This window comes from Spermophilus citellus (genome assembly GCF_964194105.1).
Source record: "Spermophilus citellus genome assembly, chromosome: 11".
NCBI classification, from domain to species: domain Eukaryota; kingdom Metazoa; phylum Chordata; class Mammalia; order Rodentia; family Sciuridae; genus Spermophilus; species Spermophilus citellus.
In genome coordinates, this window is record NC_138192.1 from 20,314,872 (window position 1) to 20,332,835 (window position 17,964).

The following is a 17,964-nucleotide window of genomic DNA, read 5'->3' on the forward strand; positions in this document are numbered from 1 at the left end:
CATCTGACTACATGTTCTTCTATACAAGCCTGTCTGGTGCCAGAATGCTTGAGGTTGCTATCCTAATGGATTCAAACAAAACTGGCCCCATCAAACCGTGACTTGGGGGCTTAAAAAGTGTATCTGTATTTCCTTTTTCAAAGATACCCAATTAGTCAAGTAAGGAATACTAAACTCATTTTGAAGTTCTTTTTAGATGTAGGAACAGACCCTTCACACATTGCTCAGTTCTGAACTCAGAACAGTTAATCCAAAGTCGTCTTACTTAATCTATAACCAATAAGGCACAAGAGCTTCTAAGCCCAGGGGCATTCTAGGTTTCTAAGCATCTCAGGGACATAGCTCTGTCTCCCAGGAACATATGCAGAAGTGCCAAACCAAACAGCATAGCAGTGGAACTCACCAGTTGCCCAGACAACAAAAATGAGAAGTTGGCCATGATGATGTAATACAAAGGTTGGACTCAGATAAAGAAACGGGAAAGTTTCCTCTTATCCTGAGAGAGTCAATAGGTGGTTCAAAGGAGAATCTGGCAGGCAGATATTTTGCTTACCTTCATCCAAGAATTTTGTTCTAGTCCTTGCTAAATGAGAGTATTATGGGAAAGAAACCCCCCAAAAAAGGACTGTAAAACAGGAAGAGCTGATCCACCCTGAGGGAAGATCATTTGAGACGTGACATTTCTCTTAGTCTGGTTTCCAAGCAAAACTAAGTTGTAAAAGAAAACTGGCATCTAACTGAAGTGAATTCAGAAGATACTCACTTTCTTCCGTTTTCTCTTTTCAAGATTCTGCTTTTCTGCCAGGGACTTGATTGCTTGAATCCACGCATCAGCCATTCGCCGGATCCTGAGTCTCATCCACCGGAATTCTTCATGCTTTTTCATCATACTGTAGAGAATATTAAAATCCGTACGAATTTCCGCCTAGAAATGGAAATTTAATAAAATGAATAGAAGATAAAAAGTCAGAAAGCATAATGGTTTTCGTGATGTGACATTTGAAAACTTGAAAGAGATAGTCAATTAAATCCAGGGCTTCAAAAGTGAGTCTTGTCTTGCTGCACAGCTTTTTAGTGGTAGGTCCCCAGCACTGCAAATTGAAGCGAAGGCCCCTGACTGCCGATTTGTTATAAGGGACATCATTAAAAAATTAGAAAAGTGGCACTGTGGCTGCAAAGCCCTGGGCTATGTTAAAAATGCACTTTTTACAATGAATATGTGTGATGTACCTTGAAATCCTCTGTGAGGAAATTTATTGTGCCACCTGGATCTGTTACAAGGCAGCAGACTTGTGGGAAAACTGAAGTCAGCCCTGCCCAGGCTACTCAACATCCTGTTGGCTGCCAGAGAGACTCCTTCTGTCCACACAGTTAAATGGCCGAATAAATGCTCATCTTTTAGTTCATCCCAGTTAAAAATTTATTATTTTCTAGGGAATTTAAAAGTCTAGGATATTAGTTTTTATCCCCTACCACAGCTGAATACAATTTGAAAATCAGACTAGAAAATCTTAAACCCAGGAAGAGTATTTTCCTTCCTATTCTACATAATATGGTTGGATAGAACTCATGCGTGGAACAACAGAGAAACATGATGATACCAGTATTTATTTCACAGGAAACCTCAAATTTGCTGAATCCATCTCTCAGTAGTTGCCAGAGTTCATTGTAAACACTCATCTCCTTCCTTGACAATATCCCAAGGCCCCCACGGTCTACAGAAAGGGTCAACAAAATCTGGCCCTAGGGCCAGTGCTCTTCACTGCCTGTTTCTAGTGCATAACGTTTCACGGGCATAAAGCCACACCCCGTGATTAATATACTGTCAAATGGCTACTCTGCGCTAAAATGGCAAAGCTGTATATGGCTTGCAAATATAAAAATATTTACCATCTGGTCTCATATTAGTAAAAGTTTGTTGATCCCTGGCCTAAATAATAAAGGCCTGAGCTTTCAAGGGGGTACCCCTGTTCGTGATCCCCTTCCTACCTTTCAAATCTCATCTTCAACCCGGCTCATACAAACTCTTTGGCCTTGTGACACAGAGCCCTGTTCTACAATAACGAGTGCTCACTTCCACATATCAGAGACATCATTTTCTCCCTGACCTCATAGAAACACATCATTTTAAATTTAGCTCGATGTCATCTTCTCTATGCAATCCACCTCAACCCCTGCAGGCTGACTTGCCTCCACCTCATTAATGTCCATCGGCCTGCGTTAAAGCACAGTGACAGACATGGTAATTATTTATAACCATCCCCCTCATTAGATATCTAGGGCCCCCACATCTGGCACCTGATCTCATCCCAATCACTAGTCCATCACTTAGGGACCCTCGGAGAATTGCTTAATAAGTAAATCTATGCTAACTGGTTGACTTATTTGGTCACCCAGACTCCCACAGAACAGTGACAGAAGTTCGTCTGTTGAACACTATTTCAGATTACAGCTGGCATTTCTAAAAGACTCCATGTGTATCAATTAGCATCTGACCTAAATGCACTCGTCTGGGAAGAGTTTTCCAAAATCATTTACCAATGAATTACGATCAGCTTCTTCGTAGGGATTTTTTGCTCTCCAAGGTAAATGAGGACACCAATTTTCAACCTGAAAAACATAAATCATCCAAAGTATGCTGGTTCATCTTCAAATGGATAACCATAGGCACAAAGCACTCAGAACAGTTCCTGGCACACAGTGAAAACTGTAGCAATGGGAGGTATTATTAGCCAGCTCCCAGGATTTTAGCTAGCTATAGCACCACGTATGCAGGAATAATGAGCAAAGGTCAGAAGGAGCATGTGATGACCGTTTATATGGGTCTTTCCTAGTACTCTACTGGGACTGGTTCCTTACATTTCTGTACGGTGGGGTCTTATAAGGAGAAGGCTGAAAGACTCAAGCAATGCTGCTGGGAAATGTGAATGTAAAAACACCTCCGTGACCATTTAAGCAAATGGACAGGAATGATCTGGTGTTTGCTGTGGCAGGTACACAAAGGACATAGGATGGCATTTGAGTCACAGAACTCACTCCTTCATGGGAGAATTAGATAGTTTACTATCTAATTCAGCAACTGATAGTTTAAGGCAAATTGGTGAGGGCTTTCTCTCATTTTCTGGCTGTTCGCATCACACTGTCTCAAGAAATTAGGTAAGGAAGAGAAGGAAGGAAAAATGGAGGGGTGGGAGGAGAATTCTTGGTGATCTTAATAAGAGTCCATGAACTGTTTTTCTCAATGTTCAAGAGTTTAGAGTTGTAGAGAGGAGGAAAACAGAAAGTAAAAAAGTGCCAGATCTTATAGGATCACTTCAATAAAGGTTTCCAAAGAAAATTCTGCAAAAATTCATCATTTCTAGTAAAGGAAAGATGAGAAATGATTGAGTAATGTTGATGACTGGCCTCTGCCTAAAACAGATATGGAATTTCAAGATAATATTATTACCCATTTGCTAATAAATAATGACATTGGAATAATTTTTTTTTTTTTTAATGACATGTGGACCTACAAGATTTAGCAGTGAGAAATGTCCTTGGAGAGGACACTGAGCTGCAGGACTGTGGTGGGGGTGGGAGGGTGGGGACTGGAGCCTCCTGGGTCAGCAGAGCAGTCAAAGGAGACACTCTGCCCTGTAGGTCTGGGTGACTTTTCAAAGAAACATGTCAGTTTCACTAATCTAGAAGTTACTCCTAATGCAAGGTGATTTTTACTATGACCAAAAATAATTGGCCTGATTTGCATAAAGCCACCTGCCACTGCAAATGATCTGAAAGCAGTAAGCCGAGAGCAGCAAGGCTCAGGGGAGGGCGGAACCCCTAGAAAGGCAAAGAGCAATGTTCTCTCTTTTTTCTTATGGAGTAAAATTAGACTTTATACTTGTGAGTGACCTCAGAGACTCAAAAACACTACCCATCAGAAAAGCTGAAATTATTTTTACTCATTAAAAGAAAAAAAGAAAGAAAATACTAACTTGCCTTGGAGGCTCATGATCTAATTACTAGGACCTTTCAGCAATATGACTATGAAAGGCAATCTGTGGACTCCACAAATGAGGAAAAAAAAAACGAGGAAAAATGGCAGAAAAGAGGTTGCGAGAGATGAAGCCAAGCTGGTCCCAGCAGTGTCACACACATCTGTACCTCTTATTCTCAGGTTGGGCTGAAATATTTAGCTCCAATTAAATTTTTGCAAATAGACTCAATAAAACATCCCTTTAAAGCATATTTATAATAGGAAGGCTTCAGATAGATTGCAGAGCTGACTGTGAGACCTTCAACCACACACAAACAACAAGCAAGCAGGGTCAGATTTGAAATAAGCCTCACAACTGAATAACCAGGTTTATAAAGCAATCTGCCAGGATAAAAGATTTCCCCTTAAAGAGCACGATGGAGAAAGATAAAAACAAGACTATGAATAAAGGAAATCAACTAAAAGGAGACACATTAGTGGGACCCATATTGGTAGAGTACACTCCCTCCTCTGTCCTGAGTATATTCCAAGATTTGCTCTGATGAAAATACATTCCAAGGTGATCTAAAATATGTCTTTCCTAAGGAACCCTGGAGACTGTAATTCCTCTTTGAAGAGGAACATTTATCATAGTTTTTCTTATTCTAAATCACTGCATACTACTTTACAAGGCTCCAAGAGCATTCCCACAAATACGGAAAATAGAGTCAGTTCCACAGAGCTTTTAGGGAGAAATGTCACCATTACACATGTGCTCACTTAGAATGGTGGAAAAATCGATCCTTAACATCCCAGCACAGAATGGAGGGTGAGTTTTTAAGGCTGCTTTTGTGCACAGTGATAGGATAACTGGTTAATGAAATAATTAAATTTTATGTAAACCAATTACCCCACAGGGAGAGGGGGAAAATAAAACAGCATCTTTCTTTCTGAAACCTCAAGAGGATTGATTACCAGGATTGGAAGAAAGCCAACACTGGCAGTAACTCCAAGTGCTGAAGCAAACAGCCCTCCAATGAACAAATATTTATTTTCCTAAATAAGAGCACCACTAAGAACATTCAGGGAAAATCTTGCTCTCGGCTAATAACTCAAACTCTTGATACATAACTTTGTTTTCTGCCTGATGGGCCCAGGATCCTACAACAAGCTGAAGCCACCAGCATAGTATCCTTCAACAAAGGTAGACCCCAGGAGACCACCTGGATGCAGCCCTGTTTTAGATCATTCTGAAGAGCTCCTCTGCTGGCTCACAGGACTCCAGTGTCCTACACCTGGGTATGGCCACCTTCCACGGACTGCCTGGACCATACTTTTTCAGCTGTGGCTCTGTGTAGTTGCCCTCAGTGTAGGGCTTCCACCCATCTTTTTCCAACTCTTAATAGTCTGAGTAAGCCCTGCCTGAAGCCCTCTACCAGGGAAGGGACTCGAAATCTTTAATAGTATCCTGTAATTTACTCAAGTCAATTCAAAAATAGAAAACCATCTGAATTCACAGTAACACGCATTCAGCAATCAATAGAGGAGCAGAACCATTACTGTAATAACCTTCGATTTGAAGACAAAACTCCTTGGACATGAGCTAATCTTTTTTAAGCATTCATCTTAGGACACAAAATGAGGAGCAGCAAAAGCAAAGACAAGCCAGGCTAGAACTTTGGAACATTGATGCATATTCCAGCGAGGACCCTGTCAATCACTCTTCTCTGAGCAAGGAGATATAAAATAAGACAGTTTGGTTTTTGACATTCTTGCTCCTGGTGATTTAGCCTTCTTTGAACTAAGAAGGTTTTGAAGCTTAATCATGAGGATTGTGAATCAAAGAGTTCTCCAAGTCCCTAAAAAATTCTAACTAGGTCAGGATTATTTTCAAGGTCCACAGGATGGACAATTCATTATGTTTAAAAGAAACTGCTGGTGGATACACATATAGCTCACATTAGAGTTTAAAGGGGAATGAAGAAGTAATAAAGTAGTTGTAAAAATGAAAAATGAATAGATGACTCCAGAGGTCTATATGCAGGTTGGTACACATATATAGCATATGCTATAGTTATATTCTTAAAACAAAACAAAAAACAATTGTCTATGTTGTGGCCACTTCTTTCACTATTAATGTAGTGAAATTTGTTTTAGTGGATCACTGACATACAGGATTTCATGCTATATTTTTCAGATGGAAAGTATAATCAGAACTAAGTGGAAAAAATGTGCAAGAGAAACCAGATTATCTTGGATAATTGTGTTATGGGTGCTTTTAATTTTTCTGTTAATCTGCATATTGTGATTTTTATAACAAACATTAATGAATAGAATATACATGGCATTATTACATAAATATATAATCATTTACTTTAGGCTGAGAATAGGTCAACCTCCAGTGAAAAATATAAACACAAAAACTTGTGTGCACAACATCATTTGATACATGGAGGACCCTATGATGTAATACTGTCACTATGCTACATGTGGGGGGAGAGGAGGGATCAAGGCACATGAGAAGTTGCCAAGGTAACTCTGTGTGTGTGTGTGTGTGTGTGTGTGTGTGTGTGTGTGTGTGGCAGGACTGGATGACAACTTCACCTAAAGGCCAAGGTTAGTGAGAGACAAGAGAGAGGCTCAATGGGGAAGGAGTACAGAATTCAGAATTAGTCAAAATGGATTACATGTGCAACTCTGCAAAGAACTAGGCATGTAACAAACCATTTGCCTTTTGTGCTTTCTTGTCTACAAAGTGAAAGAGCTTGATAATGTGACCAGTTTCATTCTATTATCCGATAAGATCAAAAAGGAAGCCAGGGATGGTGGCGCACACCTGTAATCCCAGTGGCTGCAGAGGCTGAGGCAGGAGGATTGCGAGTTCAAAGCCAGCCTCAGCAAAGGTGACTTTGTGAGACCCTATCTCTAAATAAAATACAAAATAGGGCTGAGGATGTGGCTCAGTGGTTGAATGTGGCTGAGGTTGAATGTGGCTGTGGTTGAATGTGGCTGAGGCAGGAGAATCGCAAGTTCAGAGTCAGCCTCATCCGTTTAGTAAGGCCTTAAGAAACTTAGTGAGACCCCATATCAAAATAAAAAATATAAAGGGCTGGGGATGTGGACAAGTGATAAAGCACCCCTGGGTTCAATCCCCAATACCAAAACAACAACAACAACAAATCCATAAAGCAAAAAACCTGATAAACTGTTTTTCTTTTTTTTTTCTAGAATTTTCCATTTAATACTTTAAGTCTACACTTAACTCTGGGTAACTGAGACTGCATGAAGCAAGACTGAAGGGGAGGGGGAACTTTTATAATACTGTACTGTTGCCCCTTCTCAGGAATATTATAAACACAAAGCACAGAACTGGCTACATGCAGGAGAGAGTCAAGGGATGCAGTGATCCTGGAGAGATCTGCTCAGGATGCAAGAAAGGAGCAGAACCCAAAGAGAAGCTGCAGTAAGTCTTCAATGTGCCACAAAACCAGTGGGATTCTAATGAGATTATGACACAGAGTTCCCAGCATCCATCCCAAATCACGGTAGGAGAAAAGTCAATTTTCCTTCACACAGGAGGGGTGGCAAATGAATTCCTCTGTAGCCAATCACACAAGTTACACATGCGGACACACTTCTTAGACCACCTCATGCTAGGCACACTTCTCGGGGCACACTGGCAGACCTGGCCCTGTCTGGTCTGCATCCACAAGAGTACATCGACAGCAAGGATCACCCAAGTTTAGGAGGCGGTCACCTTCCGGAGACCAAGGATGTAGTGCTTTGGTGTTCAGTGAGCAATTTTGCCTGCCGTGCAGAGGTAGACAAACAATGTTGAGTGATAATGAGAAAAGACTGGCAAAAAAGCTGTGGCTTCTAATTGGCTCATTCCATTTTAATAGTCTAATTTGATCCCTCACAATCTCTCATAGATATATTAGAGAGCATTATAGTAAACTTGTTAATACTTGCTCTAAATGTCCCTGCTTCACGTTTCAACCCGAATGTCTTAGCAGATTTTAATGTCACGAATTTTACAGTGACTTTTTTTTCCAAGATAAGAAGGTTATAGCTGAAAGAAGTTATCCACTCAGAATAATAACAACAGGCTATTGCCAATTTTTTAAAAATATGCTTTGGATATGATCACTCATTCAATAAGCATATGTCCAGCATCACTCTACAGAAGACAAAACAGAGATCTCTTAGGAGATTACTGTTCTTGTACTTGAAATTAATCTTGGAGATTGATGATCCTTGGGGCCTTTGCGCTTGCCATCTCTACTTCCTGTTAAAACACCTGTCAGATGTCTGCACTTGTTTCTCCCTCACCTCCTTCAAACACCATTTCCTCCCCTTCTTAGTGGGCCCTTATCTGAGCACTGTCCAAAATGACCCCATCAGTTCTCATGAGTATGTCTGGTATGTTTCGTTTTATTTTTCTCTATGGCACTTACAGTCTGAGAGATTATATTCTTTATGTTACTATCTCCTTTCATAAAGCATAATCTTAATGAGGAATGTTCATCGGTAATTTCCTAGGACCCAGAAAAACCCAAGGGCAGAGAGTGCCCCTAGTGGCCTGACTGTGCATTACTTCCCACAAAGATGAACAAGGGTCCTTAAGAAATGACTGATTCCCAGGTCTGGCATCAACTGTGTAAGATGAACATACAAGACCTTGTCAAACTGGCAAACAAGAAAACTATCAAGGGTTGGAGATGTATGTCAGTGCCAGAGTGTTCGCCTAGCAAGTGCAAAGCCCTGGGTTCAGTCTGTAGTACTACAAAAAATAAAGAGGGAAAAATATTTAAAAATATCAGGGTCATGCCAAAAGGATACAGAAGGCAATATGAATATGTTCCCACTGGCCAGTGCAGGGATAATTGACAATCAGCAAGAAAATAATTGCAATGGATCAAATTTACCAGATATGTTTCTTCAATTATTTTGTAATGAGAACACAACAAAAGCATATTAACAATCAAAAGAACCAAAAGTTCAAAAAGTGCTGGTCATCAGTGCAAGATGCTAGTAAAACAACTTAGAAATAAAGATTTTTTGCTGGGCATGGTAGTGCACACTTGTAATCCGAGTGGCTCAGGAAGCTGAGGCAGGAGGATTACAAGTTCAAAGCCAGCCTCAGCAAATTAGTGAGGCCTATCTCAAAAAAAAAAAAAAAAAAAAAAAATTACAGCAGTCTGGGGATATGGCTCAGTGGTTTTGAGTCCCCAGGTTCAATCCCTGGTACCTTTCCACCCAAAACAGTTTCTATATGAACAGTTTCTCAGAATGACCAAATAAGAGATGAGAAATCACATCACAGAAGTATTTCTAATGTATTAAGAAGGAACCCCAAGGCTGGGGGTGTAGGTCAGTGGTACACAACTTGGCTACCATATCCTGAGAGTCTCTTTTAAAAACACATATTGAAATATTTACAGATAATAGGATGTTTGTGATCTGTTTAAAAAAAATGGAGCAGGGGGAGGGTATAAATGAATTGAGACTGGTCATGAGCTGCCAACTGAAAGGACTGAGTCAAGGGCATAAATCATCTCTATTATATATGTCTCAATTTTTTCAAATTAAAAAAGTTTAAAACAACAATTTAGCTGGGTGCACCGGCAGCAGCTTGGGAGACTGAGACAGGAGGATCACAAGTTCAAAGCCAGCTTCAGCAACTTAGCAAGATCCTGTCTCAAAATAAAAATAGTAAAAAAAAAAAAAAAAAAAATACAAAGGGCTGAGGAAGTGGCTCAGTGGTTAAACACCACTAGGTTCTATCCCCATCACCCCCACCCAAAAACAAATAAGCAAAACAAAAATTTTAAAACTAATTGTGGGGCATGCACTAGAAATGACAAGAGGCAATATTTACAAGTGTGTAAAAAACAAATTGAATATACTCTTTGAAGTTATTGCCAGTCACATGTATTTCAAGAAGCCAAGAAGTAGTAGTTTCAGGCTTGGCAAGACTTGCTCTTTCTTCTTCTGATTTTTGGGAGGTGGAGGCCAGAACTTGTCTAACTGTTAATGCTGTAGTATGTGAAACCCACAGACAATCCAGGAGCATCATAGAGAACAACATGGTAGAAGTTGGGGGACAGAGTGGAGAAATCAGGCAGACACAAACTGTAAACTCAGTGCTGTTTTTTAAAAAAAATCTTCATTTGCTAAGAACGTCTTCAAACTCAGGTAATAAGAGCAACGAATACACACAGATGAAAAAGGTACAACAACAACAAAAAAAAGCTGAACTGAGGAAACGGAAAGAACATGATCACAAATTTCTCACACCAGCTCTACTGCCAAGAAATCTTATCTGGCAGAGGGGAATTTCCCATTTCACACAGCTCACCATGTACGAGGCGTTTGTTGATTTTCTCAGACAACAGCCTAGTGGTATTATTCCAGTACTTCCTGACCCATCCCCAAATATTAGGTTTCTCTCATTCAGGTTTGCTCCTGCCAACTAAATAGTCAATTCTTTCTCGTGGTCCACTTTGACAAATTAGTCTGTGAGACACCATTTCCAAGTTATCTTTAACAGCCAACACAGCCCATAAATCCAAATCATTGTGCTGGTTATTAGGATTTCATTTCATGCTCACATTCACAAACATTTAAGCTTTCAACCTTTCCTGTTGGGCATTAATCTTGGCATTAATCAAAGGATTAAGTATGCTGAATTTAAACTCAAGGTTAATAGCATGCTCAGCCAATATTAGTTTTACATATTGCCAAGGGAAAACAAAAAGAGGCAAAGACCTTTATGCATGTTGTTCATGAAATATAAGAAATGGATTGATGGGTAATTCATGAAATTGCTTCTTTTGTTCTATTATAAAGGACACACACACATGTGTGCACACACATACACATGCGCACATGTACCAGTCTCAATTGGCATTTGAAGCAATAGTCTGTACACATCTAAATATCTAGTAATCAATCACTGGATAACTTCATTATTTCAGATTGACTATACTTCCAATGTCAATGCAAGTGATTAAAAAAATAACAAATAAATTAAGAATCCTGGAGAGGTGTGCTGCTTGCTAGTTTCTGAAACAATAATATGAAAAGAAAAATGTGTGGGTGTCAAATAGATCAGCAACATCCATCAATATAATATCAGTAGGGGTGAAGAAATTCATGCTAAATTTTATAAAAGCTGATAGCAATAAAAGGCTCTGCAGACAGCCAAGTTAATATACCTGAAACAATGACATTCAGAGTAATTATTTTATAGGGCCCTGTCTCTATAACGGGAGTAGTTACATGGCTCACAAAAACAGATACAGAAAATGATCTGCCTGATGTTCTGGAAATATAAGGCTGCTTAATAAATCATTCATTCACTCCTATCACTTAGAATGGCCGACACTTGATTTTCTTGAGTTATATCCTCAAGAGAAGGTAGTGGGGTTTCTTTTGTGAGAGCAGTATCAAAATTATGGCATATTAGAAAATTAGCAATAAAAATTAATTAATTGAATCTAGCTAAATAGATTTGAAACACAGGCGATTTAAGTAAAAAGGCTGAATGCAAAGTCAATTCCTATAAATTACATGCCTGAGTTTTCTTTGGGACCAAGGAGCAGCGAAGAGAAGTCTGAGCTATCTGGGACTTGAGTTTCCATTAACCATCGGAACTGATGAGTGGTTTAAATGAGATTCGGTATTTGAGGTGTCCTCAATGATGCTTCATTCTCTCTGCCACCCAGAGACCCCCCAAAACAAGGGCACCTCTTTCACCACAATGGCCCTGCCCATTCCAGGCCATAGTGCAATATCAGACATATAACAAGCAGTCACAGGGATACTATAAGGGGTCAGTCATTCCGATGGCTTCACTTCCTACATGATTAACCAAAAATGATTTGTAGATCACGCATAATGAGGGCAAAAGTAGAAGTTTCTAAATCTGTAATTCAGTGGGATCTGGCCACTGAGACAACCCTAAGAAGAAGGAATGAATAAAGGAAGAAAGAATGCCGCTTATTAAGACAGGGCTGGGGCTGGGGCTCAGTAGTGGAGCGCTAGGCTAGCATGAGCATGGCCCTGGGTTCGATCCTCAGCACCACATAAAAATAAAGAAAACGAAGGTATTGTGTCCAGCTACAACTAAAAGAATAAATATTAAAAAAAAAAAAACAGTTCTGCACCTGATGCTGCAGTTCACCTGGTAACTGAAAAGATGAGGCATTTCACTTTATTTCCTTGTGAGATCTGTCAAACTTCTCATGTTAAACATAGATAGAAAAAAGAATTGGCTCTTTCAATAGGATAACTAGAACAAAAGTCACTGGGGCATATGCTGATCAAGTTGAGAAGCCAGATAAGGATATCCCTCTAGAGTATCTTATCACCTGCTAGAGAAATCTGGCATATGATATAGGAAATTATCAATCTTCAGGGTTCAATGAAGTAAGACAACAAGGAGAAGAGAGAGGGGAAGGGGAAATGGGGGAGAGAGCAGAAAAGGAAAAAATAAACCAAAACCAGACCAGCAAACCCCAACAACGACTGAGGTATTATCTAGAATTTAAAATACTAGATGGGAATTATTTGAAGGAATTAATTGGCTTTGGAAACCATCTCTGCCAATTTCACATTAACAATTATAGTGGGTACACCGACTCCATATGCACCAGCTCCCAATTCAAATGCAAACACAAGCATCATATCCAGAGATAAGCAGGCAAGGGGAAATGTGCTTTCCATTAAAGAAAATAATAATAAGTGAGGTCAAGGGCATGCTAATTAGCTTGATTTGGTCTTTTACAATATATGTGTGTATCAAAACATTGTGTTGCACAAACTTAGACGATTTCTATTTTTCAATTTAAAAAAAAGCATCAAGGGAACAGTTGAATTTCTAAATTACCAGAAGTCAAAGGATCTAAAGTTAAATCAGATTTGGTGATCGAGAACCATAAATTGATTTTAATTCTAAAATGGAACCAAAAGCCCACTTATAACGCCCAAGGCTAAGTGACAGACCACAACTATCTTCAAATAATGATGTCATTGAAAACCATAAATGTATCAGTTATGTTGATTGCCTGTCTTCCATTTCTAGGCTCTGCTCTAAGTACTTTCTCATAGAAACGGGAATCCTCACAATACACTCAAGGTAAGGGCCTTCAAAACCAACATAAAAATTAAAACTAATAGTTACTAAAGGAAGAACCCCAGGCACGAAGAAGTTGAGTCACTTTCCCAAAATCACAAAGCATAGAAAACAGGAGAAACGGAAGCTGAAGTTCAGTTATGAGGCTCTAAGGCAGTAAGTAATCCTATTGAAGTGACCATCACAGTGAAACTTTTGAACTCTTATAAGGTAACTTGATGATGCTTTGATAAAAAAGGAGAAAAAAAAATTTAAAGTCCTGGTTCACGGCTATTTTTAGAATAAAACTTTAAAAAAGAGGTTCCTAGCACTCTCCCAAGAGAAACCATCTCTATCCTTCCTGGATCATTCTTCCTCTCCCATCTGACTCTTAGGATGAGCACACAGCATGATGGAAAGAAAATGAGTTCCCAGTAGTTGACAATAGATGATTATGACAGATGTTCAATAAGTGCTCACTTAGAATTTGCCTGAACAAAAGGGAAAACCTGATCATCTGCAGAAAAGAGCGATTAAGTAATGAATTCCCATTCCACACCTTGTGACTACAATAATCAGGTCCTGAAAGGAAACACTCTGTCTCCAGAGTAAGTACAGATGACCCACGCAGAGCCCAGTCTGTGCAGCAGTCCTTTCAGTTTTGCTTCAGAACCTTGCTTTTCTTTCCTTTCAGCTCCATCCTTCCTCCACTGGGAACAGGAACTGGGCAATGGTCTCCAAGGAAGGGAACAGGTCATGAATAATTGCAGTCCCTTTCTAGCAGGTGGGGTCCCCCCCCCCTTGGTACTGTGGATTGAACCTAGGGGCACTAAACCACTGAGCCACAACCCCAGACCTTTTATTTTTTTATGAGACAGGGTCTCATAGGGCCTCCCTAAGTTGTTGAAGCTGGCTTTGAACATATGATCTTCCTGCCTCAGCCTCCTGATTGCAGGGATTACAGGAATGTACCACTGCATCTGGCTTTTCCGTGGTCTTTACTGCACCCCGACACCTTCCCAGCTCCTGCCTCAGAGATGGAGAGGAAGCTGACGTGGGAATGTAAAATCCTCTATTCTATCCTCAGTCCTCTCCTTCTTGGGAAGGTGTGAAATTGGCTTCAGTTTGTCAATCATAGTGCACAGTTGGATTCTGGCTATATTCTATCACAGGGAAAGGGGAAGAAAACTTGAAAATTAAATTGAATGAGAAGCCTCTCCCTCAGGGCAGGAAAGGTACTTCTAATTGACTTCTCACTGGAGTGAAGGTTCATTTGTAGCCCCGAGCCTTACCCCCCTACAGAAGGAAATGATAATGTAGGCCACAGGCCACCCAAGTCACAAATAAGAAACACACACATAACCACTAGTCAGACGGTCCCTGGCATATGCCTATAATCCCAGCAACTCAGGAGGCTGAGGCAGGAGGATTGCAAGTTCCAGGCCAGCTTCAGTAACTTAGCAACAGTAACTTAGATGTGGGCCTGGGGATGTAGCTCAGTGGTAGAGGTTCAGTCTTCAGTAGAATAAAATCATAAAAATAAAAATGCATTTGCTAGCAACCTGCTAATGAGGCACACCACAAGCCCAACTCTTGAACTTTTAATTTCCAAGAGGTTCTAAACTCATTTATTCTGAGGTTCTCATGATGGCCACAGAGTGGCCATTGAACAACTTGTCAAAAATTTTTTTAAAAAAAGTCTGTGGGACTGGAAGTATAGCTCAGTGATAGAGCATATGAGAAGCCCTGGGTTCAATCCCCTGCACTATACAAAAAAAAAAAAAAAAAAAAAAGTCTGATTTGAATGTACTAAAGAAAGAGGGAATGATCTAAAAAAAGAGGCAAACTCCATAGAATGCAGGGATACATGCTGGCATGCTGGTTACCAATAACGATCTGACTTCTGTAATCAAGAGGCCTGCCCCTGTCACCTTATGAAACAGAAAAGAGAGGCACCTGAATCCTACTAACAGACCCAAGTGGTGGGAATATGAGGTTAAGGGGTCATTCTATAAGCTGGTCCTACCAAGCTGACCTTCATATGCAGGAGAAATGTGGATCCAAAATGCCCATAAGAAGAACACAAGTTACTCTGAAGGGGGGACTTTTGTGACCCTTACACAGACCAGGTTTCAGAAGTCAGGGAGAGGGCTGGGGTTGTGGCTCGGAGGTAGAGCACTCACCTAGCATGAGTGAGGCCCTGGGTTCAATCCTCAGCACCACATAAAAATAAATACAAGAAGATATTGTGTCCAACTACAACTAAAAAATAAATATTAAAAGAAAAAAAAGTCAGGGAGATAAGGATAATTCACCCTAACCATAAAATCTATAACAAGATGACCCAATTAGAACTGTGACCAGCATGGGCCAAAATGACCTAACATTGCCCTGGACCTTTACCATGCACAGTGAGGACTTAGAAGACTGATGTCATTCTGTTGTCAATCAAAAGTCAAGAGGGAGACATGGGTAAGACTCTCTGGAAACTCTCCTTGGACTCCCAGTGAAACTGGAGGGAAGGAGGGGCATTTTGTTTGTCTCCTCTCTGAGAGGACTCTCTCTCTCCTGGTGAGTGTTCCCTTTTCCTATCCCTTCAATGAAAGTATGCCTAGTACTCTCGAGAGACATGTCTGAAATCTTTCTGATGTGACTGAAAGAGCCAGCAAGAAAGGACTACTGTAGTGGCCTCAGCTCTACAATGGGAACTTGCCCTGCAACATCACAACAAAAACTATGGCAAACACATTTAATTTAGCTTCAAAACTGGAGTCATTTTCCATGGAGCACCAGGGAGCTGTTAATGTTGGCTAAATGGCAATATCAACAGCACACACAAATAGGATAGGAAGAAAAAGAAATGGCAAAAGAAAGCCCACTGAGCTGCATCCTCTGAAACTGGTCTGCACCTGTTTCATCAGCCCTGAGGTCTGGCCTGGCCATCTGTGGGAGAAGGAGAAAGAGCAGGGTTTGGTTCCCTAGAGGTTCTTCCCCTGCAGCTCCTTCTGGATAGACCTTAACACCTCTCCACTCCTTGACTTTCCTAAAGGTGAAATGAAGATCACTGAAGCCTACAGCAAAACTTGTGTGGTCTGGAAAATGCTCTGCAATCCTTATTTAAAACAAAAAAGCTGCTATTTAAATTCCAGGGTGCAGTAATAGAAGTAAGAGAAGACAAAAGTAACTAATTCAACCTTTAAGAAAATGGCTAACTCTGGCCACATGACAAGAAGCTCAGTATCACTAAAAAAAAAAGGAAATGCAAACCAAAACCACAATGAGTTACCACTCACATCCATAAAGATGGCTGCTATCAAAAACACAGAAGGTACCAAGTATTGGTGAAGATGTGGAGAATCTGGAACCCTTGTTCTTGGTGGCAATGTAAAGTGGTATAACTGTCACAGAAAACAGTACAGTAGGTCCTCAGGAAATGAAAAATAGAATTATTGAATGATCCTGTAATTCCACTTCTGGGTATATACTTTCCAAAGAACTGAAAACAAGGTATTCAAGAGAAAATTATACACCCAGGCTCAAAGCAGCATTATTTACAAAAGCCAAATGGAGAAGCAACCCAAGCGTTGACAGATAGGTGGATAAATAAGCAAATGGTAGTAATATACATACAGTGGCATATGGTTCAGTCTTAAAACGGAAAGAAACTAACACATACTACAACTTGAAGATTAGTGAAGTGAGCCAGATGCAAAATGCCAAATTATACGATTTTGTTGTTAGGGGGAAACTAGAATAGTCAAGTTCAAAGAGACAGAAAGTAGAATGATGGCTGCTAGACGCTAGGGGACAGAGGTGTGGAATTAGTGCTAATTAGGTACAGAGTTTCAGTTGTGCAAGATGAAAATGATTCTGGAGATGGGTGGCGCTGATGGTTGCACAATAGCGTGAAAGTACTCAATGCCACTGAATTGGTCTTAAACGTGGTTCAGATGGTAGTTCTCACGTTATCTGTTTTCACAATAGGAAAAATTAAAGGAAAAAAGTGAACAGTTAACTCAAGCCTGTTCTTCTACTAAGGAAAAAAAAAATCTTTGAGAAGTGGGGAGAATAATGACAAAGAGACCATAGGTCCTCCATAGAAAAACAACAACACGCATTTTGAAACTTTTCAAATTCCAGGCTCAGCCACAAAACAGTTTAACCACACACATGCACCCCCAGGAGCTACAAGAAGCTAGTTACTTACCTCACTGAGGTAAATAAAAAAAGAGCAGGTGGACCCATCCACTCCATAGTCTGCGTAGCAGGGATCCGAGCGCCACATATCTTTCATCCACTGAAATGACAAGAACACACATGAATACCTTTCAGCTCTTAATTCCCTGGGCCCCTACCCATCTGATGAGAGAAGGTGGGGGTATAAAGGGTGATAGCAGGGTGAATGGTTCAAACCATAGCCTAACAACAGAGCAAGGGGGTTGCTGAACCAAAATGACCAGATGTTCAACACCTGGAGCACCCACAGGAAGACACTGGCTTCAGCTAGGCCACAGCTGGGGCAATTAGTGTAGAGTGAGGTCAGGAGAGGCCATGCCTAGCAGAGTTTTATTAAGGCCAAGTGCACATCTTCTGGAAACGAGGGTTTCACCAGTGCCTGAAACGCAGAGTGTATGCAGGTGGGCCTGAGTGCAGTGTGGGCATGGGGGAGCACCTGCTCCAAAGGAGACCAGCAAGTGCTTGCCAGGTTGGTCTCACAGTCATAACTGCAGACCTAAACTGAAGCTTCTCCCTGAAAGCTACTGGGCAGGCTATACAAACATAATTTTCTTTTTAACTGTAGACTTTATGTTTTAGAACAGTTTTAGGTTCACAGCAAAAGTGAGTGGATGGTACAGAGCTTCTGTGCACCCTTCTCCCCAACACACCACTC

The 17,964-nt window shown here is 40.5% G+C and overlaps 1 protein-coding gene across 4 annotated transcripts in view; it reads right to left on the reverse strand.

Moving 5' to 3' along the window:
* The window catches only part of MGAT5 (alpha-1,6-mannosylglycoprotein 6-beta-N-acetylglucosaminyltransferase), a 340,832-nt gene that overhangs the window by 132,682 nt on the left and 190,186 nt on the right, over nucleotides 1–17,964 (reverse strand). For all 4 annotated transcript variants that reach the window (XM_081262405.1, XM_081262404.1, XM_081262402.1 and 1 more), the window contains exons 6-8: nucleotides 17,281–17,370; nucleotides 2,539–2,610; nucleotides 764–925 (exon numbers count right to left, since the gene is read on the reverse strand). In XM_081262405.1, coding sequence (XP_081118531.1) covers nucleotides 764–925; nucleotides 2,539–2,610; nucleotides 17,281–17,370 — 324 coding nt within the window. The remainder of the gene's footprint in view (nucleotides 1–763; nucleotides 926–2,538; nucleotides 2,611–17,280; nucleotides 17,371–17,964) is intronic.